General features: G+C 57.5%; 1 protein-coding gene and 1 long non-coding RNA gene across 7 annotated transcripts in view; one reads left to right on the top strand and one right to left on the bottom strand.

The window, feature by feature from the left end:
• Positions 1-22,541, top strand: part of TRAF3 (TNF receptor associated factor 3) — a 131,482-nt gene extending 108,941 nt beyond the window's left edge. For all 6 annotated transcript variants that reach the window (XM_066274767.1, XM_066274766.1, XM_066274763.1 and 3 more), the window contains 6 exons: positions 1,896-1,976; positions 4,633-4,707; positions 6,322-6,414; positions 10,495-10,635; positions 16,666-16,840; positions 17,544-22,541. In XM_066274767.1, the coding sequence (XP_066130864.1) occupies positions 1,896-1,976; positions 4,633-4,707; positions 6,322-6,414; positions 10,495-10,635; positions 16,666-16,840; positions 17,544-18,115 (1,137 nt within the window). In that variant the 3' untranslated portion in view covers positions 18,116-22,541. The remainder of the gene's footprint in view (positions 1-1,895; positions 1,977-4,632; positions 4,708-6,321; positions 6,415-10,494; positions 10,636-16,665; positions 16,841-17,543) is intronic.
• LOC136334490 (uncharacterized) lies at positions 22,525-27,429 on the bottom strand. Its single transcript, XR_010731162.1, has 3 exons — positions 27,344-27,429; positions 24,073-24,318; positions 22,525-22,651 (listed from the first exon to the last, which is right to left on the bottom strand). It is a non-coding gene; the product is annotated as an uncharacterized lncRNA (long non-coding RNA).
• Between the last annotated feature and the right edge of the window lie 97 nt (positions 27,430-27,526).

Genomic DNA, 27,526 nt, shown 5'->3' with positions numbered 1-27,526 from the left:
AATAGAAGTAATTAATAATCAAAAACATGCGTAACCACACACTATTAAAGAATTGCAGCCTGACCAGGCGGTGACACAGTGGATAGCATGTTGAACTGGGATGCAGAGGACCCAGGTTCGAAACCCCAAGGTCACTGGCTTGAGCAGGGGTCACTTGCTCTGCTGGAGCCACCTGGTAAAGGCACATATGAGAAGCAATCACTGAACAACTAAGGTGCCTCAGTGAAGAATTGATGCTTCTTATCTCTCTCTCTTCTTGTCTGTCCCTATCTGTTCCTCTCTCTGTCTCTCATATAAAAAAAAAATTGCAAACCACATTCGTTGCCTTTTTGACCTGCCAGGTGGTCAGAGATTGGCATGGGCAGGGGCTTGCACACTCAGGTGATGGGAGCATGTGCGTGGGGGCCGTAGGAGGCAATTTGGCAATATCTAATCCTATTTAAAGTGCCTATACCTTTGATACCGAGCAAAGCTTGCGTGTACAAGTCTCGTGCTGGTATCCACACACACATCTGCAGAGACGCATGTACACAGATGTTGATTGGTCGCCCCCCCCTCTCCCCTTCCCTCCCCTCCCACCATTCTCTCCCGCCCTCCCAGAACACTGCCCCTGACCCTTACTTCCTCCTCAGGGCCCTCCCTGCCCGCCCTCACCCTCTCCAGGGTGACTGTCGTGTGCCTGGCTGGCCTGGTGAGGGAGGCGGGTTCCAGGGCAGGTTCTGGCGGAGACAGAGCATTTGCTGTGTGAGCTTTGCAAGCCCAGGACCGATTCACCTCCCGGCTTCGGCCTTTGGGGGTGGGGGCAGCAGGCTGAGTTGTCTGCCCCGGGCTCCCCACTGAAGGACAAAGGGACCAGGAACTCAGGGTGACTCCGGCACCAGGAACTCGGGGTTCTGAGCGTAGGCAGGCAGGGTGGAAAGTCAAAGCCGGTACCCCGTGGGGGAGGCCTGGTGGTCAGGTGCATTCTCACGAGCCCTGAGTATTCAGGGACTTGCCCTCGGGGGCCCTGGGACCTGGCCCAGGAGCAGGGCAGCGTGTGCCGGGGGGCCAGTCACATCTGCGCTGCAAACCCGCAGTGTGGGGCCTGGCCCTGGACCCCCCAGGGAGGAAGGGTGTCCTCGCTCACTGGTGTGGGCCACCCTGGTCCTCGGCCCCCAGGTCCTCGTGCCGCTTAGTGGCAGCCTGACCAGAGGCCTGGAGAGAATCTGAAATCCCGTGCCGAGCTGTCCTCGCACAGAGGCCTTGCCGAGCCTGCATGTGTCCTCAGCCCTGTCACCTGTCCAGTGTGCTCTGCCCGCCCTTCACTTACAGACAGGTGCCTGTGATGAGGCCGGCGGCAAGGCGTGGAGTAGCTAGCTGCCATCACCTGGGCCCCGTGAGGTGGCGATCTGCGCCATGCCAAGAGGCCTCGAAGCAGAATTGACCCACTTTCCACGCGCTGTGGAGAATCTCGAGATCTCAGGGCAGAGATTTAAACACCCAGGAGGTTTCACTGTTTCGGGCACCTGAGAAGCATTTCCCGACCCCAAACCGAGAGGCCAGACGGAAACCTGTCTTCTCCAACCCACGGAAGCCAGACCCGCGGCTGGCCCTTGCCCCCCCTTGCCTCTGCGTGGGTCGCTGCTGAGGGGACGCTGCCCCCACAGGGCCGGTACTCACTCGGCACGCGCTCGGCCGGTCCGAGTCAGTCGTCTGGGATGCCTCCGCATCCGGCCCCCAGACTCTCGGTGTCGGGACTTCCCGGGTATCTGCCATGGGGCGGTCGGATATCTGCCGTGGGCAGTCGTGACTCCGGGGCAGTGACAGGGAGCAGAGCACTTCCCTTGGATCCTCGTGGGGGGGCATGAGGGATCTCTGTGGCTCAGCGTTAATGACGCTTTCTTTTCCTCCACCAGAAACACGAAGACACTGAGTGTCCCTGCGTGGTGGTGTCCTGCCCCCATAAGTGCAGAGTCCAGACCCTCCTGAGGAGCGAGGTAAGGGCGTGGTGGGCCCGGTCGTCAGGGAGAGCGGGCCTTACTTAGATGGCCGCTCTTCCCTTTTAACAGCCGACACTGAGGTTTCTGCAGTCCGACAGTGACTGCAGGGCGGGGAACCTCGTGCCATTCCGGAAGTCAGAGATTCAGAAGCAGGCAACGAAAAGCTGCCACGCAGTGGGTTCAGCACAAAACACTGTTCAGAGTAGAGAAGGTGGGGTTACCTTACCGTGCAAGCGAAGGGGGAAGCTTTCAAGGGAGTTTTAAATCCGCAAAATTAGGATTACTGGATATTATCTCGAGGAGACAAATGAATTCAGAGATGCTGCAGAACCATTCTGGCTCCACATGCTGTGCTGTGCTGGGCTGTCCGGGGCGGGGAGTGAGCAGACAGTGAGGTGGCTGCCGCATCGCAGGCCGCGGGGAGGGCGTGCTTGCAGGAGACCGCGCGGCCCAAGCACCTGGGGCCGCACTTCCTCCAGGGCGGGCAGGTGGGTCTGCGTGGCCTTCACTTGAGTGGGATGTGTCCAGAGTGGGAAATTCCAGGGATTCTTCATGCTGCATCCAGTCCTGACCTGGAGCCCCCTTGGTGGCCATTGGAGGGGCCATCGTGGCTCCCGTAGATGCGTGCGTCCCTGTAGTCTCGGAGCTCCGGTCTGGGGAGTCCACCCACATGGGCCTCTTCAGCCGCCTGGAATCTTACTGCTGGGTAGCAGGTGTGGGGGGGTCAGTCTCATGTCCCTACTCAGTGAGAGACACAGGGTGCAGGGAGGACCCCAACAGCCACAGTCACTTGAGGGGCATTCTCGCACAAGTGGACTACCGGGCAAGGGCAGCGTCTTGCCTGGCAGCTGGTCCCTGGTCCCCAAAGGTGCCTCTCAGAGTAGCCGGGAGATGCATGTCGATTCTTTCTCTCAGTTCAAATGAACATACAAAGGGTCAATATACGGTTGAAACAGTTTTCAGGGTTTTATACAGTGTCCTAAATTTTTACTCACTTAGGGCTACGTGAATTAGGCTCAAAAGCTGCCTCCCATTTTGCCTCTGTGTTATTTTTATTTTAAAAAAAAATCTTTAAGCCTGCATTTATCTCGGGTTTCTGGTGAAAAGCTATCATCAGTGCATAGATTATCCTTGCCTCTGTTCCAAAGTACCTGTAAATTCTATAAGGCTTTGAGAGTAATGATCAGAAAGCCAATTCAGGGAGACGTGTGACCCTGAATTCATAGCAGGGCACTCAAAATAATGTTGAGCTCCCTACTGCCCTGAGTGACAGCAGTGTCAGCCACAGGTGCCGCGTGGGCAGTGGAGGAGTTCGTTTCCCGACTTTAAATTGACGTCACTACACACACAGTCTCTGGCTGCGTCTCTGTGCCGGCTGCCTGTAGTGAACGTTCTGAGCGCCTTCCCCGGCTGCAGGCCTGAGCTTCCAGGCTGGGGTCAGAGGAACAGCGGGCATGCGAGGCTGCTCCGTCTGCAAGCACTGCTGCCCTGCCAGAGGGTTGGCCTTGGCCGTGGATGGGTGGGCCCTTCCGGCCACCCTTCAGCACTGGCCTGGCCCCTCCTCTGTCTCAGCAGCAACATGACAAGAGAGTGGTCCTGTGGCCCCCTTCCTCTCCACCCGAAGCACTGACCAGGTAGGGTCTGTCTTTGTCAGGGAGACCGAGGAGAAGTTGTAGAACCAACCATCCCCGCCAGAGTGGCGCACCGTGGGCCCGTGGGGGTGCGTGGAGCCCTGGTACACGGAGAGACATCCCACGCCCGCTTTCCTGACTCAGTCTTGTTGTTCCTGTAAAGTTGTCCCTAGAGTTTCCTGGTGAGGATTTATTTCTTCAATAAAAGGAGAAATGCCCTTACGTGGCACCAGCCTAATGCCTAGTGCTGTCTTCCCGACACGGGCATTCTGTCCCCTTTTCTCCTGAGGGGCACTGTGAGTGCCCGTGGTTTGTGTCCGACGAGTTGCCGACGTGTAAGAGGCACAGAGGCATGTTCCTCCGAGTCGGGCCGCCCCCTTCTCCTCCCAGTGCTTCCTGATTTCCTCCCACCAGCGAGAGGTGACTGCATTGGGATTCCTGTTGTTAGAATGACCTTAGCGGTCTCTGGCAGCTGCGTGCTTTCATGGCCACGCAGAGGGAAAAGTCCTAGAGTCAAGAAGGAAACTCATCTCCAGTTATCTCGAGTATTAAGCGTTAATGGTTCATCGTGTAAGCTTGCTTTGGAAATTATATTTATTTTTGTGTACCGTATACGAGGTGTGTGGCCCTGTTGTATCCGGAATGCTTTCTATTATTTTTTGTGTGTGTGTTTCATGCAATTTTTATTTATAGTCTTTAAATGTGCGTTTCAGTTTATGTTGTTTTATTTTCCCCCTTTTTTTTTTAAGTTCTGGCTCTATAGATAGCCTGTCACGTTTTTAACAATTCTAAAGAGAATGCGAGTTTAAGCAATGTTAAGTGACTGTTATCGCTGTATATCGGTGTATATATGTGTATCCGCGTGACGAGACTCAATTTACTGCTGAGGAGCCCGGGAGCAGGCGACATGTGCGCACCTGCGGCTGTCAGCGCCGCGCGCCCGGGCTCTCTGTGCCTTGAACCTGTTTGAACATGCTCACGCGAACGTTCGTGCCACAACTCACGTCTCTTTCCCGTTGCAGTTGAGTGCGCACTTGTCAGAGTGTGTCAATGCCCCCAGCACCTGTAGTTTTAAGCGCTATGGCTGCGTGTTCCAGGTCAGTATCCGACATCGGTCCTTCCCCCAGTCGCTGACGTTCCGCCATGAGAGAAAGTTAGCATTGCATTCCCATTTTAACGTGCCCGCTCCGGACTTTTAGTCTGTCACGGAACCGAATCACCCCGCAGGCATGGGTGGCGGAAGCCACATGCAGCAGCAGACGGGGGTGCTCTCCACGCTAGTGGTGTTTTGAGACCTCAGGTCAACACCGGGGCCGAGAGGAAGTCAGTACGTAGTACGATCCTGGGAATGGCAGTGTCTGCGAGCAGCTAGGGAGCCGGTAGCGCCGGCCGTGGTGGGCGGGGCTTCGGGAGCCGCTTCCGGAGGCGGAGGCGTCGGCCGGGACAGGCTGCTGTGAGTGGCTGTCCAGCCCAGCATGGCTCCCGCAGTGTGCGCATGGGGCACTGCAGTAAGGACCATACATACACGTGTGTCTGCAGATGCATTTTGCATACAAGCCACACCTCCCAGGAGAACACTGTGGAGAGGACATCTTCCTCACCGCCACACCCGGGTTGTGAGAAACCCGTTTCTGTGCTTTTTATTTATTTTTTAACACTTCTCTGAGATTGCTAGTGAATTTGAACTGAATTTTTATTTAAATGTATATCTTCATCTTAAAACTGAGAAGAGGGTTAAGGTATTTTCTGTTTAACTTGAATGTGTTAGTAGTGTCTCATGAAATGAGCACAGAGATAGTTCCTCAGAAAGTACAAAGCCCCGAGAATGAGAACGGCTAGCCTTCCCTGCCCTCAGTCTCCGAGGGAGATGGCGCCCACACCCCTGTGATGTCGTATGTAGTATCATTCATTCTGTGTATGTATATGTATATGTTGATGTATGGCAGTCCTTATATCAACATATATATATGAATATTCTATGTACAGAGTATATGTTTTGGAGATCATTAAAATGCTTCCCGTGGCTTCTTAATTTTCCAATATCCAAAACAGATTGTATTTCTATCCCAATTATTTTCTGAAATATGTGAAGTACTGTGTATTTACTGTGCTTATCGCTGAGATAGATGGTCTACATCTTATGTACTCTGTAGATTGTTCATGTTTTGTATGTAACCTTCTAAATCCACTTAGAGGAGTCAGGACCGATAGATTTCCCGATGCCAGTGTATTTCACTCATGAGCTCATATTTTGGTGAATTGTTCAGAAGCCTCATCTGATTACATGTTCACTAGACGATTGTATCAGTATCCAGCTCTAACCGGAGGTGTCTAAACATTTTCCATTTATATTTTTAATGAAAAAAGAAAGTAACGGTGCAACGCAAGTGATGTGTCTGAGATGTAATTTCCCGATACCACGAGCACGAGACACAGCTGATAGGGCACTGCATAAGAGGCTGAGGGCGACACCTGTGAGCGTGAGCTGGCTGTGCCTTCGCAGCGCCCCGTCTTCCGCTGCTCCATGCAGCAGCCCCTGACCTGCACGCGGTAGAGGGGCCCCGTCAGTCCCCAGGGGGTCCCCGGCCCCAGCACACATACCATCATCTCCTCTGCCACGCCCAGCGTTGGGTCCAGGTCACCTATTAGGGCTTCTGGCGTGCCCGGAGTGAGGTCGGCCTAATGCTCTCTCTGTGCCTTTGCTCCCGCAGGGGACAAACCAGCAGATCAAGGCCCACGAGGCCAGCTCCGCAGTGCAGCACGTCAATCTCCTGAAGGAGTGGAGCAACTCTCTGGAGAAGAAGGTACGTATGGCGCTGTGTCCTGCCTCCATCAGTCTTGCATCGTTTGCTCGCGTTACTGAAAGAGGAAAGCCCTGTTTTTATAGTCGTTAACAGTTCGAGGGTAAAAGAAGCAGCAGCATCACAGGATGGTCAAGAAAGGAACTTCTCAGGGCGTGGTCGCACACTTACACTGAAGGTCTTTGTGTGGGTTCTGTGTATTCATTGCCAAGCCAGCGTGCTATGCTTTAAAAAAAAAATCGCCTGACCAGGCGGTGGCGCAGTGGATAGAGCATTGGACTGGGATGCGGAAAACCCAGGTTCGAGACCCCAAGGCCACCAGCTTGAGCGCGGGCTCATCTGGTTTGAGCAAAAGCTCACCAGCTTGGACCCAAGGTCACTGGCTCAAGCAAGGGGTTACTCGGTCTGCTGAAGGCCGATGTTCAAGGCACATATGAGAAAGCAATCAATGTACAACTAAGGTGTTGCAACACACAGCGAAAAACTAATGATTGATGCTTCTTGTCTCTCTCCATTCCTGTCTGTCTGTCCCTGCCTATCCCTCTCTCTGACTCTCTCTCTGTCTCTGTAAAAAAAAATAAAAAAAATAAAAAATCATACATGGTTATCTTAGCATCGCTCTGGGACAGGGATTGTCAAACTTCCAGACCCACCCCCCACCCCCCGTCCCGTAAATGAAGTTGTGTTGGACGCCGGGCCTGTCGCTCTCTGCACTGGCCACAGCCACGGCCGAGTGGGGCAGCTGAGACCAGGTGGACGGCGCGGCCTAGAATCCATCCTCTCCGGCTCTTACAGAGACAGTGCCGGCCCCGACCTGGAAGGGTGCCTGTGTTCAAGGCTCAGGGAGAGGCAGCATCATGTCACGAGTGCTCCGTGGGCCTCTCAGGTGGCACTGTGGGGGGTGGGGCACTGAGCAGGCCCCCTGCCCTGACAGGCTCACCGCCCTGTTGCCCTTCAGGGGCTGCTTGTGGGCTGGGCCAGCAGCGGCCCCTTCCTGGGAGCTGGTTCATGGGGCGCTGCCTGGCCAGGCTTCCTTTTCAGAGAAGGCGGAAACCTCTGAGCACTGATAGAAGAGTTGTCCTAGGCCTAGGGTTTCTCACGTGGCTTATTTACAGAAATGAAAACTGGATGTGCAGCGCACACACACATGTTGGGAGCAGGCAATGGATGCCCGAGTGGGTCAGAGCTGCCGGGTGGGCCCAGTGGGAGCCCGAGTGGGTCAGAGCTGCCAGGTGGGCCCAGTGGGAGCCCGAGTGGGTCAGAGCTGCCGGGTGGGCCCAGTGGGAGCCCGAGTGGGTCAGAGCTGCCGGGTAGGCCCTGTTCCAGAAGGTCTGGATGCCTCGTTTTCAGTTCAGTTAAACCTAGGCAAGGAAAAGACACATGTACTTGAATGAGCCAGAAGTTTTAAATCGAAACATCAAGTCTGAATTAAAGCAGTGATTTAGTACAGGTGCTCACGCTGAAGACGCACACACGTGGCTGAGAGGGAGGCATCCGTCTGCGGGCAGGGAGAGCTGTCCGTGAGACTCTCCTGGCATCCGGTTAGCACGGGGCACTTGCTCTCAGTCATGGTGGTTTTCCTATAAACCTTTTCTTTTGAAGACTGTATACTGTCCCTGCCCTCTTAGATATTAAAGGCACAGATCTCAGGGCTTTGATCTCCTCCCCATAGATCCTCATTTACTTAGAAGGTTCATCCTCTTGTGAAAATGAATGCTTTGTCCCAGCTGCTCTGGTTGTGAGCAGGACCGCAGTTGCAGTGGCCGTCCAGCACCACTGTCACCCAGGCTGCTCAGGGCCGAGGCCCCAGGGGCGCCTGGAACCTCCTCTCATCGGTATCCCCCCCCCCCCCCCCCCCCCGTGTAAGCATAGCCCTCCCTCACAGCAAAGGGCCTCGTTGCCGGGGGCCCAGGACATGCCAGCATGGCCTGCCCGCACACCACCCACGGCTCCGTTCCTGCACGAACCCCAGGCAGTTGCCACCAGCCGGCCGTGCCGAGCACCTGTGAGCATGAGGGGCTGCACGGGCAGACCAGAGGTGCTGATCTTCCTGGGTGCTGCTCGGGGGTCAGCTCCTTGGCTCCGTCCGTCAGAATGGGCCCTGCCCACCCACCACGTGCTGGCGGTCAGGCGGGGCCAAGCCTTGGCTGTACGTCCCGTTTCTCTCCTGTCTCTGGTGGGTCCAGAGCATGGGTGGGACCACAGTAGAGAGGCTCGAGTCTTCTTATGGGGGTTTCTGTCCATGTAGACTTCTCAGGCACAGCCTCGGGCCATTGTGATCATCTGCAGTAGAAACTAGAACGCTTGCGTCAATTCTGAGAGATTGGTCGTCACGTCCATGGTGAACCTGTAGGAAAAGGACTTTGTGAAATGTGGACTTAACCCTTTGAGTGGGACAGACATTCGTGTATGTCCTTGTGCCTCCTGGCCATCTAGAGTAACGGGAGCTCATTTCAATTTTTGGAAAAAAACTCACTCCCAGGGGTCAGTGAGCATGAAAAAACTCACCACTCAAAGGGTTAAACCCTGTGCACACCTTCTCCTTTCGGAAGGCTTGTGTCAGAGGGGCGTGCGGTGTGCTGGCCAGCACAGGCTGGGCGAGGCGCTCTCCAGGAGGTGTGGGGCTGTCCGTCTGTCCGTCCACCGTGTGGGAACACCTGCCAGGTTCCCTCCCCATCTGGTTGATGAGGGCATGTAGGCTCTGCTAGCATGGGGTGGGGTTTTCAAATAAAATACAAAAATCAATAAAAATAAGTTTAAATCAAGGAAGCCCCTAACGAAGGAACTGACAAGTTTATATGGCGTGCTGGGTGTCCCCTGATGTGAGGCACTTGGTCATGCTCAGGTAGCTTGGTTTGTTGCAGAAAAAAGTTGCCATTGTCTTTGGAGACACGACGGAGCTTTTTATCAGAAGGGTTGGTAGCATCGTGTTTTTGGTGTGAGAGTAGAGAGTCCGGGAGCTGTGGCTCGCGGGGAGGTGACGACGCCCTCGGGCAGGACCAGGTGTGCGGTCACGTGTCAGCGTCGGGGTGTTGAGATGTCATGTCTTAGGAGGGACAGTCGATCGTGCTGTGTGGACTCCCAGGAGACATTGCAAGTTTTGTGTTCCTTGGTAAATCCATGTTTGTTCCAAAATAAGAGGAACTGATTGTGTCCAGAGGTGCTGCTCGTCTGAGCCTCTCTAGCATGTAAAGGATGTCTGTCTTTAGGCTGGTCATTCTTTAAAGGGCCGGTCCTTACCAGTCCTGGATTCGTCCTGCAATGCCCTTGGGACAGCATATTGGTGACATTCCACTCCTTTGTGAGGGCACAGTGACTTCCAGGGTGGCAGCCATGCCCAGGCATGGGTGGAGACATCTGTGGGTCGAGGAGACCTTTCCGAAGGCCAGCTGCCCTGTGTACAGTCCTGTGACAAAGCCTCGTAGGAGCTGCCCTCCAAAACTCACCCTGGGGGCTTTTCCCTGTGGAAGCGGGCTCTTGGGGCTGTTTCTCAGAAAGAGGTTTTGAAAGCGTCAGAGGCAGCCTGGACCCACCTGGGGCTGACGTGGGTTTGCGGCAAGCGCTTAGCCCTGTGAGGGGCCAGCTCAGCCCCCGCGGCCCGTCCCTCTGTTTGAGGGGAGCGTACTCTCACTGGGCGTGCTCGTTGTGTTGCGAGAGCTTCTCAAAGTGCAAGGGCCGGCCCACTGGTACAAGAGGCGTAATGCAGTGAGTTCCAACTAGCTTTTTTAAAGCAAAATAGAACAAAGTAGAAAATATCAGGGTTCATTGAAGGGGATGAGGACAAGCGTGGTTTCGTGATACCTGCTTTTTAGGTACACACTCACGTTTCCTGCGACATTCCTGGTCAGAGTTGGAGAGCCTCTCTGTTGGAGGTCGGCTCGTTTGCAGCAGAACCTCGGGAAAGCACCCGTTCTTTCCGAGAGCCTCCCCGTTGGGCACGAGGGTGCCAAGGAAGGCGGCTGGCTGGGGTCCCGTGAGCCTACGAGGTGGCCTGCGTGGTGGAAACATAATAGCTCTCATAGATGTTGTTAGTTCATGTTCAGACCACCATCTGTCTGCTCAATGGAAGGGCTCCCCTTTCAGGTGTCCCTGCTGCAGAACGAGAGTGTGGAGAAGAACAAGAGCATCCAGAGCCTCCACAACCAGATCTGCAGCTTTGAGATCGAGATCGAGAGGCAGAAGGAGATGCTGCGAAACAATGAGTCCAAAATACTCCACTTACAGGTAAGGGGCCCGAGACTGCGTCCGGGGAAGAGGGCAGAGGGCACGGCCCCCCAGCTCAGAGGGCACAGGGCACGGCCTCCCGGGGCAGAGGGCAGAGGGCATAGGGCATGGCCCCCCAGGTCAGAGGGCACAGGGCACGGCCTCCCAGCTCAGAGGACACAGGGCACGGCCTCCCAGCTCAGAGGGCACAGCCTCCCGGGGCAGAGGGCACAGGGCACAGGGCATGGCCTCCCAGCTCAGAGGGCACAGCCTCCCTGGGCAGAGGGCATAGGGCACGGCCCCCCAGGTTAGAGGGCACAGCCTCCCAGCTCAGAGGGCATGGCCTTCTGGGTCAGAGGGCAGAAAAACATGGACATCCCAGGACAGGGTTTGGGCCAGGGCGAGTCCGTCGGATGGACGGAGGCAAGTTCCCTCCCGAGTGCAGGCTCGAGGAGGTGGCGGGCTAGTGCGGCCCGGCCAGGGACCCCCCTCCTTGCAGGGCAAGCTCCCCCCCTCTGTGCTTTTGCTTCACTGCTGGAGCCACAGACTTACAGCCCCTGATTTCAAAGATAAGCCGTCTGTATCATCATTAAGATTTCATGTATGAGTGGTTGTACATAAAGTTTCACTCCCTAAAGAGAAGAGGCCAAACTGTTTTCTCCTGAATTTTCCAGCTATTCCCATTTCCTTAGTCCCACCGTCTGAGCCAGAGGCATCCCCCAGCCAGCGCGTGAGCCTTTGCTGCTCAGGAGGGAGGTGGTGGTTTAGACCCCTGGATGGAGCGTGGCTCCCGTGTCTGGTGTCTGTCACCAGCACAGGTCTCTCCTCGGCACCTGTTAGTCTGCTGTCTGCCCGTCCGTGGGCGTGGGCTGTGCATCCAGCACGAGAACTCTGGGGCGTGGCCAGGCGGGTCCTCACTGCGGGCGCGGGAGACCGTCTTTGTGATCGCTGGGTCCCAGCTTCTCCGAGGATGCCGTTCCTCCCACTTGACCCTGGATGTCAGTCACAGTGCCTGCAGCGATTGCTTCAGGTTTTATTCAACTAATTTCCATAGATGAGGACAAACATGAAGTATTAGGTGGTATCAGAGAAGATGTGAGGCATTGGTGTTGAGTAGACTGGGAAGGACTGCACCCGGTGAAACATCGCCCCTGCCGAAAGTCCCCGGTGTTCTGCTGCGACCAGGGCGGTCCGCGCGTCCAGAGGGCCTGCCTCCAGCACGCCCCCGACGGGCAGTCTGGGCAGCAGTGACTGCCGCTGGCTGCAGAGCTGCTGTGTGACCGGGGGCTCAGGCACATGGAAAGGCCCAGGAAACTACCTGCTGTAAAAATACCAGTGGCGGAAGAAAGAATGAGTGTGCAGTGAGTTCACGTGTAACCAAACACGAGCATCTAATGAGGGGGTTGGCCCGAAACCCTGGTCAGTTTCTGTGCACTCGCCTCCACGTGCAGTGAGGAGAGTTGGCATTGGAGAGCTTAATCATTCTGCTGTGTGTGATTTCTATTTTACAAATTTGGTGACTAAATAAACCCGTGAAATCTGAGAAAGGGAGAAACCGTGGCAGCCCGGGCGAGGTGGAGCCCCCCCCCCCGCGGCCGTGGTGGGTGCTGCGGAGAAGGGGCTTGCGGGTGCCTTCTCCAGACGAGCATTCGGGGTGCAGGCTGCGTGGAAGGCTGAGGACCCAGGGGGGCGGGGCGCGGCTGCCCCTCCTCAGGTTCAGCACAGAGACCTGCCAAGGCCAGTTACGTGGCACCCTAGAGGGTCACCTAGCGTCAGCCAGGCAGGGGAAGTTCAGTTTTTTTCTGACCCCACCAAGAGGTGGCCAGCACTCGGCGCGAGCAGAGAGGTTCTGGACTGTGAGGGTCTGTGTGAGACCCTGCGGGCTGCTCTCCTCTCAGAGGCGGCGGCGGGCGGGCGCTCCCTGTCCCGTCCCGCGCACCCCCAACTCCAGCCGAGCCTGGCTCAGCAGGGCACCTTCATGACTTCGTTCTTCGTCTCAGAACCCCCCAAGCTGCCTGGATTTTGTTCAGAAATCCTTGCATGACTGGCCAGTGTGTTACCTGTCACTCCACAGCGCAGAGAAATGGTCTTCTTTCCCACCTTCCTTTCTTGACTGTGGCTCCTCACACCCATCAGGTGTCTGTGTAAATGCCACCTCCTCCAGGAAGCCTTGCCCACCCCCCTCCTTAGTGCTCCCAGCCCTGTGCATTGGACAGCCTCCAATGACAGACATGTTATTCTCCATACAGTCTCACTTCTGGTGATTCTCCAGAGGCCTCTACAGTCCCAGCCTCACCAGGCGGTGGCGCAGTGGATAGAGCGTCGGACTGGGATGCCGAGGACCCAGGTTCGAGACCCCGAGGTTGTCAGCTTGAGTGCGGGCTTATCTGGTTTGAGCAAAATCTCACCGGCTTGGTCCCAAGGTCACTGGCTCAAGCAAGGGGTCACTCGGTCTGCTGTAGCCCCCCAGTCAAGGCACATATGAGAAAGCAATCAATGAACAACTAAGGTGTCGCAACAAAAAACTGATGATTGATGCTTTTCATCTGTCTCCCTATCTGTCCCTATCTGTCCCTCTCTCTGACTCTGTCTCTGCCAAAAAAAAAAGAAAAGTGTGTGTTAACTTTGCCTGATCAGTGGATAGACCATCAACCTGGGATGCTGAGGTCCCAGGTTTGAAACCCCAAGGTCGCTGGCTTGAGTGTGGGCTCAGCAGCTTGAACGTGGGGTCGCCAGCTTGAGCGTGGGATCACTGACATGATCCCAAGGTCACTGGCTTGAGCCCAAGGGTCACAGTCACTGGCTCCGCTGCATGTGAGAAGCAAGGAGTGAACCACTAAGGAGCCGCACCTACGAGTTGACGCTTCTCATCTCTCTCCCTTCCTGTCTTTCTCTCTCACAGAAAAAAAAAATTTTGAGACAGAAACATCAATTTTTTTTTGTTCCACTTATTTGTGCATTAATTGATTCCTTTTTTATTATTACTTATTTTTAGAGAAAGAGTAAAACAACCTGTTCCACTTATTCATGCCGTCATTGGTGCATCTCGTTTGTGCCCTGACCAGGGATTGAAATCGCAGCCTCTGATTGTTGGGACGATGCTCTAACCAACTGAGCACAGAACCTCTTTTCCCCAATTAGGAAGACAGCCTGAGTGTGTGCTTGGGGCCTGTCGTCAGGAGGGTCGGGAAGGACCGGGGCTGGCAGTCCTGGCGTCTGTGGGACAGTCGTGGGGTGGCGCCCTGTCCACACCTGGTGCTTGGGGCCTGTCATCAGGAGGGTCGGGAAGGACCGGGGCTGGCAGTCCTGGCGTCTGTGGGACAGTCGTGGGGTGGCGCCCTGTCCACACCTGGTGCTTGGGGCCTGTCGTCAGGAGGGTCGGGAAGGACCGGGGCGGGAAGGGCCAGGGCTGGCAGGCCTTGCGTCTGTGGGGCAGTCGTGGGGTGGCGCCCTGCCCACACCTGGGGCGCCACCGGGCCGGGAGCAGCACCTGCACGCACCGTCTCACGGGGACAGTGTGGTTTCTGTCCCCTGGTGGGATGATGTGGGCACCAGGAGGAGTCCTGCCTCACGTGAGCGCCGGCGTGCCAGGTGTGTGAGGCGTGCTGGCCCGGCGCCCTGGCTCCCGCGTTAACACTGTCCCTGATGAAACCCCTCGCCCGCAGCTCGGACTCGCCCTCCCGGAACGCTGCGGCGGTGGGCGTGAACCGCGCTGTGAGGAATGAAATCACCTTTGCTGCACTTTGCAGAGAAAGCTTGGTTTAGACCAGCATTCTGCTTAGAAATAGTATCATTTTATTCAAGTAAAAGGTCATTCAGAAATAGCCATTTCCCTCGCTCTGTGGAGACCCTCCTGACTGACCCATCGAGCCTCGTCCTTGTGCGTGGCGTGCACCCCCACACCCGTGCCGGCTGGCCCGTGTTTTGGGCCTGGAGCTGGGGTTGGGGGAGGCAGCTCAGCATCACCCTTTCTTCCCTGAGGTCCGAGGCTCAGGAGTGACCATGGCTTGTCTTGGGCCATGCTGGGGCCCTGGCTCACTCCTGGGTCCACCAGGTGACAAAGCGCACCTCTGACAGCTGTCACCGCCTCCGTCAGGTCTCTGTGACTTCCCTCTCGTCCTTACTGAGCAAGCTGGCTCATACTTTCAGTAGGGACGGTGCGTGAGGACAGACAGTGACAGACATGCATTAGAAGTCGCTTTGGGGAAGGGTGCTCGCTGACGGGAAGAACCCTGTGCCCAGGAGGGGAGCAATTTATTTTTTTTTATTTTATTATTATTATTTTTTTTTTTTTGTATTTTTCTGAAGCTAGAAACCAGGAGAGACAGTCTGACAGACTCCCGCATGCGCCCGACCGGGATCCACCCGGCACACCCACCAGGGGTCGATGCTCTGCCCCTCCGGGGTGTTGCTCTGCTGTGACCAGAGCCACTCCAGCGCCTGGGGCAGCGGCCAAGGAGCCATCCCCAGCGCCCGGGCCATCTTTGCTCCAATGGAGCCTCGGCTGCGGGAGGGGAAGAGAGAGACAGAGAGGAAGGAAGGAGGGGGGGGTGGAGAAGCAAATGGGGGCCTCTCCTATGTGCCCTGGCCGGGAATCAAACCCGGGTCCCCCGCACGCCAGGCCGACGCTCTACCACTGAGCCAACCGGCCAGGGCCTCTAGCTGAGCAATTTAAAAGAAAAACACAGTGACATCAGCGTAGAAGGAGGTGTTCTGTAGCAAAGTGCTCTTTCTTTTTTCAGTGTTTATTTTATTGGTTTGAGAGAGAGACAGGAACATCTGTCTGTTCCTGCATGTGCCCTGACCAGGGATCGAACCAGCACCTCTGCTGCGCTTCAGAATGATGCTCTAGCCAACGGAGCCATCTGGCCTGGGCATCCTGACTTTGTAAAAGTTAGCTTAATACCAAGCTTTCTTGGAAAGAAGAAGAACACTACTTTTACACCAAAAAAGTAACCCGAACAACCGTGTTGTTCCTTCGTGGTTAGGGACAGCCAGCAAAGGTGCTGAGAGCTCAGGGTTGTAAAAATAGGCATTCAGAAGGAGAAGTGAGCCTGCCCCCAGGCCTCATGGGCTCTGCCCTGCCCCGCCCCCGGGAGCTTTATTTCAGAAATGCAAATTCCTTTTAGAAGTGAAACCCTCTCTGTCCGCAGTGGGCCCTGGCCCTTCAGGACAGACAGGCCACCATCACTGGGGGGTGGTCTCATCCCTCCAGTCCCCGTGAGAGGTGTGAATGGTCTGTGTGTTTCTGGGGGAAAAGGTTTTCTGACTCATTTATTTTTTAAAATGTATTTATCAACTCTTAGAGGAAGGGAAAGAGACAGAAGAAGAGAGAAACGGCAACTCACCCCACTTCCTTAGGCTGTCATTGCTTGATTCCTGCATGTGCCCTGGCTGGGGATCAAACCCCCTTGGGAAGATGCTCTGGCCAGGGCGTTTTTCTGAATTACTTAAAATAGCACCCAGTCCGGCCTTCCTGACAGATGTGTGGACCAGCAGTGCGGCTTCCCCATGGCCTGGTGAACACAGGGCACTGAGCAGGGAGCCGTGGGGGAGGAAACCGGGCCCCTGTCCTCTGCCTCGGCCTCCTTGGCTTCACCAGGGCCCGGAGACTGCCAGCAGGGCCCTCTCCTGCTGTGAGCCCTGTGCTGATGCGCAGGGTGGTGGCAGCTCTCTCCCGGGGTGTGCAGACAGCTCTGGGGCGCTCTCTGCAGCTAGAGAGACAGGGCAGTCCCTCCAGCCCTGGTTGGCAGCCAGCTAGGAGGCCGACATTGTTCGGCCCCTGCTGTTGGCTCAAACCTTTAGGGACACAGGCCATCCGACAACCCGATGGGGGTCCATCCGGAGACCCTAGGACAGAGGGATGGGGGTGCTGCACTGCAGTTGGTGGGTGAGGCCTCTCTGAGCCTCAGGCCCCTCGTCACCTGTAGGTCCCGAGATACACCAGGTGTCAGACGAAATGCCGGTGTGAGAGCAGGCCTGGGCTGTCCCTGCCTCGGTGGTTTCTGAGAGTCCTAACCTTTGCCGTTTCGGTGCCTTTCGATTTGGAAGCGAGTGATCGACAGCCAGGCGGAGAAGCTGAAAGAGCTTGACAAGGAGATCCGCCCCTTCCGGCAGAACTGGGAGGAGGCCGACAGCATGAAGAGCAGCGTGGAGTCCCTGCAGAACCGCGTGACCGAGCTGGAGAGTGTGGACAAGAGCTCAGGGCAGGCGGCCCGGAACACAGGTGAGGGTGGGCGGGGCTGGGGGACCTGGGACCCCCGGTGAGTGCTGCAGCCCTGACTCGTGGTGCCCGGGTTGGCATTCTTCCTGCTGAGGCTGGTCCCCTGCGTCCGGCCAGCATGGTAGACGATAGGGGCAGAGGAGCGCCAGGTGGAGCGCAGGGTCTGCTGGCCAGGGTGCTGACGAAGGCCCAGGGAGCAGAGGCGACAGGCAGGCAAGGTGAGGGCCTGGCCAGCTCAGCCCATGTGTCCGCTACCAGGAAGTGTCCTGGGGCTGAAGGACTGTTCTGAGTGTTTGCAGGGAAGGACTGATGGTGGGAGGAGCATGTGGGGTGCACTGCGCAGGCTGAGGACGTGGAGTGGGGGGAGAAGCGGCGGACGCTCAGGGCACAGGCGACCTCAAGCCTCGGGTTGGAGGGCCGAGGACACCGCCCCTGCCCCCAGCTGGGCTCCCTGTCATGGACCCTGCAGTGAGGTGCCCTGGGGACCCCAAGCTGCTGCCTCTCCCCAAGCTGTCACTGTGGGTGTTGGGGGGCCAGCGCGATGCAGGAACCTGGGGCCCGTGTCCCATTCGCGTGGCGTTTGTCCTTCGCCTGCCGAGAGCCCCAGTGATCTCTCAGTGTTTGCTTCCGATGCCGGTAAGCCTCGGCCACGGCCGCCTTTCCGACGGGCACTGACCCTCTCGCCCCTTCTCTCCTCGCCCACCAGGCCTGCTGGAGTCCCAGCTGAGCCGGCACGACCAGATGCTGAGCGTCCATGACATCCGCCTGGCCGACATGGACCTGCGCTTCCAGGTCCTGGAGACCGCCAGCTACAATGGGGTGCTGATCTGGAAGATCCGTGACTACAAGCGACGGAAGCAGGAGGCCGTCATGGGCAAGACCCTGTCCCTGTACAGCCAGCCCTTCTACACTGGCTACTTCGGCTACAAGATGTGCGCCCGGGTCTACCTGAACGGGGACGGCATGGGGAAGGGGACGCACCTGTCGCTCTTCTTCGTCATCATGCGCGGAGAGTACGACGCCCTGCTGCCCTGGCCCTTCAAGCAGAAAGTGACGCTCATGCTTATGGACCAGGGCTCCTCCCGACGGCACCTGGGGGACGCGTTCAAGCCAGACCCCAACAGCAGCAGCTTTAAGAAACCCACCGGGGAGATGAACATTGCCTCCGGCTGCCCGGTCTTCGTGGCCCAAACTGTGCTAGAAAATGGGACGTATATTAAAGATGATACCATTTTTATTAAAGTCATAGTGGATACGTCGGACCTGCCCGACCCCTGACGAGTCCCTGGGGAGGTGGATCGAGCAGAAGGCAACTCCTCCGGGGGTTTGAACCGCTGTCTCCACCGAGGTCCTCGCGCTCAGAAAAGGACCCTGTGGGACGGAGGAAGTGGCGGGAGGCGGCCGCGGGCCGGCGGGAGGAGCCGCGTGAGGACGTTTTCTAACAGACTCGCAACACTTCACTGAAGAATATTTATCCTTTGACCAGATAGATACTGCTGTCAGAGAAGGTTTCCATTTTCATTTTTAAAGATCTAGTTAAATAAGGTGGAAAACATATTATGCTAAACAAAAGAACCATGATTTTTTCCTTAAACTTGAACAACAACAACAAAACACACACACAGCTGGGGATAGCTGGACATGTCAGCATGTTAAGTAAAAAGAAGAATTTACGAAATAATAATGCAATTCTGATATATTCATTCTAAAATTCAAGAGTACGATCTTGTTTCAAATATAGCCTATGTCTATTTTTAAGGCCTCATCTGGTCTCTGTTTTAATAATTTGTTTGTCAGAAGACCCTGAAATTACGCCAAGGTCTTTTGGAAAGTTTCCAAAAATCAGATATCTTTTTTTTTTTTTTAATAATTTAAAGTTCTTAAGATAATTGTTACTGCAGACATTTTATTTGGAAACGTTGATAGACTTAATATTTCTTGGAAGAAAATGTAAAATATCAAACAGTGGTTATCACTTGTGATAGGAAAGAGAATATCCAATCTGTTGTTATTTCTCGTTAGAAATGTAAACCTTCAATATCTGTCGTAGTTAATGACACTACTTCAAAATTACTATGAAAGGGAAACCGCTCATCGATGCTGTGCATCATATTCAGACTTATAATTGTTTTCACCCTAAAATAGGGCATTAGTTGAACTTTGGAGTTCTAAACAAAATCCTGTAGGTTTTTAAAATTGTGCCCCACGTGTCCTGACAAGGTCTCGATCGCTGACAGCACCGACCCTCAAGTGTCCAGGGTCTGGGGGTGGGGGTGGGCAGGTGACCTGGGCTGAAGGAGGCCACAGCAGGTGTGTTCTTCATTCTGTCACATTGCTGCATTCTGTTTAACGATCTCCGATAAGCAACCCCTTTGCATAGAGATGGTGGCATACTTGTCCATGTGCCTTAGTCGTGCATGCTGCTTCTCGACCCCAGCTTCGTGTCCGTGATCCCCAGGAGTGATCGCTCACCAGACCTCTCTCGACCACCAGATCTGTCTCCCGCGGCCCTCGGCAGCCCCACCCCTGCCGGGGGAGGGGGGCCGGGCTCCATCCTCGGCTCTGGGGCTCCAGTGCTCGCTTCTCACAGATTCCAAATCTCTTAAGCCCCAAAGGTAAGCCGCCTGGTCCAGGCAGAACCCTCGAGCATTCCAGAGACCGCTGCTCTGGGGGGCCTGTCCAGGCTGACCGCCAGGCCTCCGGGACTCCTGCCCTCGGGGCGGGTGGCCTCGGGGGTCCCTTGGCCCAGCCTGCGCCTGCCCAGCCAGCATTCCCTCGACTCACTGTTTACCGTCTCTCAATGGTCCAACTGTGATCAGAAGCCGGAGCCCGCGTCCTGTGCCCTCTGCTATGCACCGCGCTTCATGGGTGCTCTGACCACCGACGGGTGCTACACGTGACAGGTGCTTCTCGGGCACAGCCAGTGCGTGACCCACCGTATCTGTGCCGCTCATCCTAAAGCCGCGCCCACCCCTGGCCAGCTGGGCGCGCACTTGGACTGCCCGCCGGCCCCGGGGCTCCCCACGGGGGCACACCGGCCTGGTGCTGCCGTCCGCCCCGGGCATGCCTTCGCCCAGTGCCTGCTGGAAGTGCTGTCCTCCCGCCCTGCGCCCTGGGCTTCCACAGTGACCTCTGGGGCCCCCCGTGCCGGCCAGGCCTGCGGCAGTCACCGGGCTTAGTCGTCTTGACCTTCTCTCCCGTCCCCACTCCCAGGATGGCTTCGAGGGCGAGTCAGTGTCGTCGGCTCAGGAGGGACTTCCTGCAGGTGCTGTGAGCCACCGTTCCCTCGAAGCTCTCCCTAACCGCCAGGCCCAGCCCTGGTTCTACCCTGCAGACTAGAGAGGGGCGTACACCCGGCGGTCCCTCCCTGGCCTCAGATGGCGTTCCAGGGTCGGGTTACCGACAGGGACATCCCCGTGACATCCTCTTCACTATGGGAGAAGCAACATCTTGATCTGGTCAAAAAGAAAAAACAAAAAACTCCTTTCCCCTCCCTCCCTGGGTGACAGTCTGTTGGGGTGGGCCGCTTAGAAGCATCGTTCCTGGTCGGGGTCTTGTCCAGGTTTGCCCTGGGGGAGGTGATAGGCATCCTGCCTGTGGGACGTGGCTTTGGCAGCTGGCACCGTTCCCTGGGAGGAGGCGGGAACGGCCTCCGGTGGCCTGGTCGTGGTTGGTGGCACTTGAGGGTCCCGGGCCCTGTGGCCACCCCTGTCGTGTGCTCGGGGCCTGCGGCCGGCTACCCGCCCCTCGCGGCCTTCTTGGCGCTGGCTATGCAGCGAGGCCCGAGCACCTGGCCTGGGGCTGGTTCCTGGGCCCTGGCAACAAAGGGTGTCAGATGCAGTGTGATTGGGTCCACTTTCCTATTTACTAAAAGCGACCAAGTCCCAGTACTTTAGAGCCACCAGTGCTATGTCTCAGCTTCCCTGCCAGCCTCATCCCACAGCAGACACACCTGTCGGTGCAGGTGCTGGGCTGGGGGCTGCTGTGAGCCTGAGGGTTGTCACCTGCTGGAGCCCGTTTGCTGGGGCCTTTTTTTTTATAGGCAGGTTGTTCCATCTCCTGGGGTTCACAGGTGACAGGAGAGCATAGGAGTGTGTGAGCAGTCCTCAGAGCTGTCAGAGCAGAGGGTGGCACTCACCCAGGGTGAGGCTCGGTCTGTGTTCACTGTGACTGTACAGGAGGGCATCGTGACGGCTGCTGTCACGGCCCCTGTTCCCAGCTGTTCCTGGCCCTGCCACCCCTGCCGCCTCCACTGCCTGGACAGCTGGCAAAGCGTGAAGCTCTTGGCCAGGCGGCTCCTTCCTGCCTTGTGACCCCAGAGGGCCGTGACAGCAAAGCCTGCCCCCTACTGGCCTCCTCCACCAGGCCCATCAGCTGCTGGCTGATGCCAGTGGTCTCAGGCAGAACTGGTGCCCCCTGGCTTCCCCTGGACCACTGTGGCCCACCTTGGGGACCACAGGGGATAGCAGCCTGTCCCCGCCAGGGTCCTCAGCTGCCCAGGGTCAGGGCCACATGCCTTCGTGGATGCGTGCAGTAATCAGCAACACCCCCTTTGCTGGTTGGTGTCGAGGTGGGGGTCCCCTGTGGCTGGCCTGGCACCCTGCAGCCAGGGGCCACAGTCTGGCAGAGGAAAGGGTATCTGGATGGACCCTCAAACACAGCCAGGCCCAAGGTGGGTCATTTCTGGGTCAGGCCAAGGGGGGCGAGGAAACAGGCAGGACCGATGCGCACCCTGGGCCCAGCACCTCCTGCCAGGGCCCACCACCCCTGTCCCTGGAGACTTAAGGGGTGACATGGGCGCCGTCATTCTGTGCCCGTCAGCCACGCTGGCCCCCGCACCTCCACTGTCTCCCCCAGGGTTGGTCAAGCGCTTCGACCTTGGCCTCCAAAGTGTGTCCCTCTTGCCTGGGAGGATTTGTGGCAGAAAGGGCCGGGGCAGAGCTGTGAGTCCTCATTCCTCCTGGACCAGACTTCATTGGGCTGCAGAGATGAGCCGGGGGTCCCAGCGGCCCCCCTGCATGTTTGAGCCTTTGTGATGAGTGAGGGGTCCGCAACTCACACTGTCTTTTTAGCCAGGACCACGGTTCTGTCTCCCTTTGGCCAATCTCGACTAGCTGTGGTTTCTCCAAAGTGGAGTGTGTCCCCCCGAACCCGGGTCAGAGGAGGCCGGTGGGAGGCTCCGTTGTCACCAGGGAGCCAGGGCCAGTGCGGTGGGGGGTGGGGAGGGAGGTGAGACCCAGAGGCATCCTGGGGCGTTTTCCGCTGGCTGCAGACGGCAGCCTGGCCAGGGGGCGCCAGGCAGTGCTTGCATTTCATTCTCCTGCTGCTGCTGCTGTGTCCACGGTCAGCCTCGCGACCTCGCGCAGAGACGCGGCGGAGGTCCGGGAGGGCCGTGCCCGCCCGCCGTGCCCAGTGGTTGGTTTTACTATTGCTCAGTCCCCTTAGACAAGTCCAGATAACCTTTAACAGCAAACTCAATGATCTAATTGGTAAACGCAAAAGTGGCATGATTTTCAAGGATTTCTATGAGAATTCTCTGTAGGATACCATCTGTGACAGGGAGTGTGCAAACCTGTGGCACATGGTTGTGTAACGTTTTTTAGAAGTTGCATTCTTTCCCCGAGGGCGCACCTCTTCATTCAGTTCTGTTACCCCAAACAAAGACCAAAGAAGGCCAATCTCTCATTGGACTCTGTACCTAAATCTGCCTGTTTTACAAAAATCGCCGTCTGTGGTGACCGCTCGCTGTGAGGACCCATCTTGACAGTGCAAGTGATTGTGACCAGTGATCCACGTCTGTGTTTTTCTGCTCTTCTAAGAAAAAACAACAAAAAAGACCGTGTAAGTTATTGCTCAGCAATAATCATGTTGTTAATACAAGTTAACAACATGTTTAATTTCCTGATAGCATTATGATGTTTTATATTTTTTGTTTACTGTATATCGTGTGTGGTTTTATTTGGTATTTATTTGTGTTTTGAGGTCTTGTAATGTTTTTGTGTTCTTTGATGCTGATAACTAACGTTTGTAAGAGTGCAGAATGCAAAACCTTTGAAATGCTCAATTGTCTTTATTAGAGGAAAATAAACCTGACTGAGGACCCTGGTTTCTTTATCACACTGTCTCTCGGACGTTAGGGACCAGCCACCCGGGGGTGGGTGCGGGGGTCTCACGGCTGCTGGACCTGGGCAGTCACTCCAGTGGGCCCACACGTCTTGAAATGCATAATCATTGAACAAGGGCCCTGCACTCTCATCTACCCTGGACCCTGCAGGCTGTGTAAGCCAGCCGGCCCTGCCCACGGCCCCCACGGCCGCCCAGCCCCGCAGGTGTGGGTCCTGACCCTGCTCCCGGGGCAGCGGCGGCAGCAGCAGCACTCTCCAGCCTGTGGCCTGGTCCAGAGTGAGCAAGGTGTCCTCACTCCTCCGGAGGCCAAGCGGGGCCACAGACCGGGCGTCCCGTCCCAGTTCCCACTCTCAGCTGTGGGACTTCGGGCCCTTGGGGCCTCAGTTTCCTCATCTGTCAGATGGAAGGACCTGCCTCCTTTCTGAAGCAAGGTGATACTAAAAAGCCACCCCGGTGCTGACATCGGGGCTCCCAGCAATGTTTTCGAAGCAGCCACTTGTGCTAGTGCTCGAGGGCGTACGGCCCACACGGTCTCCCCCTGCTTGGTGTGGCCAGTCGTGTTTCTCGAGGTGCTGGTGTGCGTCCGGCCCAGCAGGAGGAGGCCTGCATCTCCCCTCAGCCTCACCCGCACTAGTGGGTGTGGGGGCTGCCTCCCAGCACTTGTGCAAAGGCCCTGGGAGCGGCTCAGCCCCTCCTACTGCCCCTGCTCCTCCCCCTCCCCCCCATCACCGCCGCAGCCCCTCCCACTGCCCCCCCCCCCCCCGTCACCGCCGCAGCCCCTCCTACTGCCCCTGCTCCTCCCGCCATCACCGTCGCGGCCCCCTCAACCGCTGGGAATGCTACACACGTGCCAGCCCAGAGTGCAGGGCCTGGCACGGACCTCTCCAGGCTCACCTCTGTCCAGCGGCCACACTGCTCCTGCTGTCCCTAGGTGGCAGGCCCGCCCCAGAACTCTCCACCCACCTGCAGCCCTGCGGGGGAGCCCAGCATGGGGCCCTGGCTCGTGCTGACAGACCACCCAGGGGCTGCCCTGAGAAGGGCACACGGCCCCAGCGGTCCGTCTGGTGGGGTCCCGAGTCCACGCACCCTTTTGCACTCCATCCACCTACCTGGGCGGGCGCTCGGGCCTGGGGTTCCACCTCAGCCTGGACCGCCAGGGGTGGACACAGGTGATGCCCTGGGTGCCCGCGTCCTGTCTTTCCAGCTCCCTTGGCGGAAACTGGGTCCTTTCTGCCTCCCCTCCGGAGCTGTTTTTCTGCAGTCCCGCGGGAAAGACCGGCCATGCCGCTAGGAGGAAGAGCGCCTGAGCCCACGGCACCATGGGGACCGGCTGAAGGCTGCAGCCGGCCTCTGTCCTGCATAGAAAGAGCAGCCCCGGCCGGGGCCCGGCCTGTCCTCACCGAGGAGAGAGAGACCTACGAAGGGCTGGGTCCAGCAGCACGGCCAACCAGCTCATGGCCTCAGCCTTGTCTGTGGGGTCGGCACTGGGGACAGTGGCTCTCCAGGGAGACCCCAGTTCAGGCCTGTGGAGCACCGGCCTGCCAGTGGTGACTCTCACTGCCTCCCTCAGCTCCCACGGCTCAGGACATGGGTGTGGCTGCTTTGTCAGGGACAAGGGTGGGCAGGAGCAGGGGAGTTGACCTGGGGGCTGACCTGTCCCCACAGAGTTGAGAAGAACAGAGAAGGGGTGGTTCTCATGGCCCTGGGGGCCTCACTGGGCACCATGGCTAAGAACAGGTCTGCCCACCCTGCCCCCGGGGCAGCAGGACTGTCACTCACGGGGTGCCCTCACTCCAGGGGAGGTCTGTGACGCCCAATCAGAGGACAGCAAGTGCAGCCCTCACTGAGCTCCGCACGAGGGCCCCTAGCTCTGCCGTGCCCGTCCCTGCCATGTGGCGAAGGCCAAGTGCACAGATCCACCACACGGCGAGGCCACCAAGCCCAGACAGACACAAGGACCCAGAGGCCGGATGGCCCAAGCTCCTGGGGCCACCGTGCCCAGAGCAGCTGCTCTGGGGGCTTCCCTGATCACTAGAAGCTCTCTTTGGAACCTCCCATTTCTTCCACTTCCCACTGAGGAAGGTGTCGCCACATGGACCTGGGATTCTGGTGGCCAGCGTGGTCCAGCCATGTGTCACTGCACGTCTTTGCTCCCGAGTCACTGAAGGGACCCTTTGGCAGCCTGGATCAGGACTAATGCCCGTCTCCTGCCTGGAATGGGCACCTCTCTGGGCCATCCTCTGATAGCTGGACCCTCCTCCAGCCTCTGCTCAAGGTAGGGAGATGGCCACCCCGTAGCCAACTTGCCTTCACGCTACCTTCATCCAGCCTCCAGTGTGTCCATGCCTCTTCCCTGACTGCCCGGTGACCTCGCTGCCCTCTCCAGACAACACAGCCGCTCTGGGAATGGCCTGCCCAGGTGAGGCCGGAGTGGGCCAGTCCTGTTTCTTGGGGCACAGCCATCCCACCTGTGGAGGCCCTGTCCTCTGCACTGCCCTCTTCCTGTGTCAGGAGAAAGGGGCCCGGGCCCTGGCCTCCCAGGGTTGGCTGCAGTGCCCTGGCTGCAGGGGGTGGGGGCTGGGGGTGGGGGTGGGGGGCAGTTCCCTGAGCCTCCAGGCTGTCCACCCTGAGCACCGGAAGTGGGTCGTGGGGTGGGGCAGAGCAGTCACTACAGGCCAAACCCTAAGCAGACCCAGTCTACAAGACCACCTTCTTTCCCACTGAGAAGCAAGACAAAGGGCAAGAGAGTTGTGACTCAAGACAGTTTGTTCCTGGTCCTCGGAGGATGGAGCTGCCTGTGAGCCCAACGGGCAGGCCCGGCCGAACTCCAGGACTGAGCAGACCCCCCTCCCTGTCCTTCTGGGTGGGCCGCACTGCTGAGCCTCAGAGGGCAGGTGTCCCGTCCCAGCAGGACCAGCAGGGGTGGCTCCCTCCTTCCTTCCCAGAGCTGCTGCCCCTGCCCAGGGAGCAGGGGTGAGAGCGCCCCCAGCCACGGGCTCTGTCCTCTGTGTGTGACAGAAGGTGCTGCGGGTGGGTAGTGGCGGGGGAGGGCAGAGTGACCCGGAGGGAGGGGCACAGGAGTCCCCAAGGCTGAGTAGTCCTCCCTCCCCCACAGAGCTCCACCTCTGCCACCCTCGCCGTCCACTCCTCCCTCACCCCTCCTTCCCTCAGCCACCGTCAGGTCAGCCAGAACCCAGTGGCACACCCACCATTCCTACCCTTCCAGCCACCGGAAGCAGTAAGGCCCCGGTCGGCCCCCACCCACTCATGGGCCACCAGTCCGTCTCCCCATTGATCCACAGCCCGTCCCTGAATAATCAGTTCACCATTTATTTGCTCCACTCTCCATAAACCCACTGTGTGCTGCCAGTGTACCAGGGAAACCTATTCACCCCTCACTCCCTCACCCTCTACCACCCTGTCACCCACAAACCAATCGCCGCCCACGCACCACCGTCCCTCCCCGCATCCATCTCTCTGGTTACGTTCAGCATCCCAGCCCAGACCTGTGCCTCCAACGTCCCATGGTCCAGCTAGTCATCCGCCCCACACTCGCAGCCGGCCCTCCTGTCTACCCACCCGCCCGCCCACTGTCATCATCTCTGCCCTCACCTACCATCTCTCTACCGTCCATCCATCCACCATCATCCACCGTTCAGTCTCTTCCACCATCCAAAACCCACAGCTTTGTTCCACACCGTCTTTTCACACCATCCGTCTCAAAAAGTCATCTGTTTGTATAAAGCTACCTCATATTTACATCAAACATCCACACTTGATCTTTCACCCATCCATCAGCCATTTATCTAATTGCCATTCTTCTGTCCACCATCCACTGTATTCTCTTCTATCCGCTACCACCTCCCCTCCCCCATCCATCCGTCCGCACACCGTCTGTGAGCCACCATACGTCCACTCACGACCACCGACATTCATCTTCCATCCGTCATCCATCCACTCATCATAGTCCGTCCTGCCGTAACCTGCCACCTCTCTCCACCCACCGCCACAACCTGGTCACTGTCCCTCCATCAACCACACTTGCATCTCCCATCCAACATCCACCAGTCATGACCCACTCCTTCTCTGTCCTCCCTCCCTGGATTACTGTCCACTCATCTGTTCACTCGCCGTTTCCCATCCGTCTATCCCCAGGACAAATACACTCTGCTATTCCCCATGCACCCGCTGGCCACACACGCTGCACGCACGCCAGACTGTCCAAATGCCACCATCACAACCCAACGCGGCCAGGAGGTAGGAGGGCCCTGCTTGAGGAGTGGACACCCAGTCCCTCCCAGCTGATGGGCAAATCAGGGGCTGCCCCAGCTGCAGCAGCGGGGACAGAGAAGGGGAAACCCACAAGTCGTTTATTCTCACCCCCACTTCATGGGGCAAGTGGGTCCTGACGAACCCCTTCTTCCCGGACGCCCAAGGTCCTCAGGTCCTGGAGGGCTGAACGGGAGGGCGGCCCGAGGCCTGAGAGGCACCTCGGAGGAGCCTGGAGACCCAGCCCAGGCGGGTCTGGAGGTAAATGTGTAACCGTCCCGCGGCCCCCGCCCC

Source organism: Saccopteryx bilineata, chromosome 4 (genome assembly GCF_036850765.1).
Source record: "Saccopteryx bilineata isolate mSacBil1 chromosome 4, mSacBil1_pri_phased_curated, whole genome shotgun sequence".
NCBI classification, from domain to species: Eukaryota; Metazoa; Chordata; class Mammalia; order Chiroptera; family Emballonuridae; genus Saccopteryx; species Saccopteryx bilineata.
The sequence above is the reverse complement of the archived record's forward strand: the minus strand, read 5'-3'. Positions and strand labels throughout refer to the sequence as shown.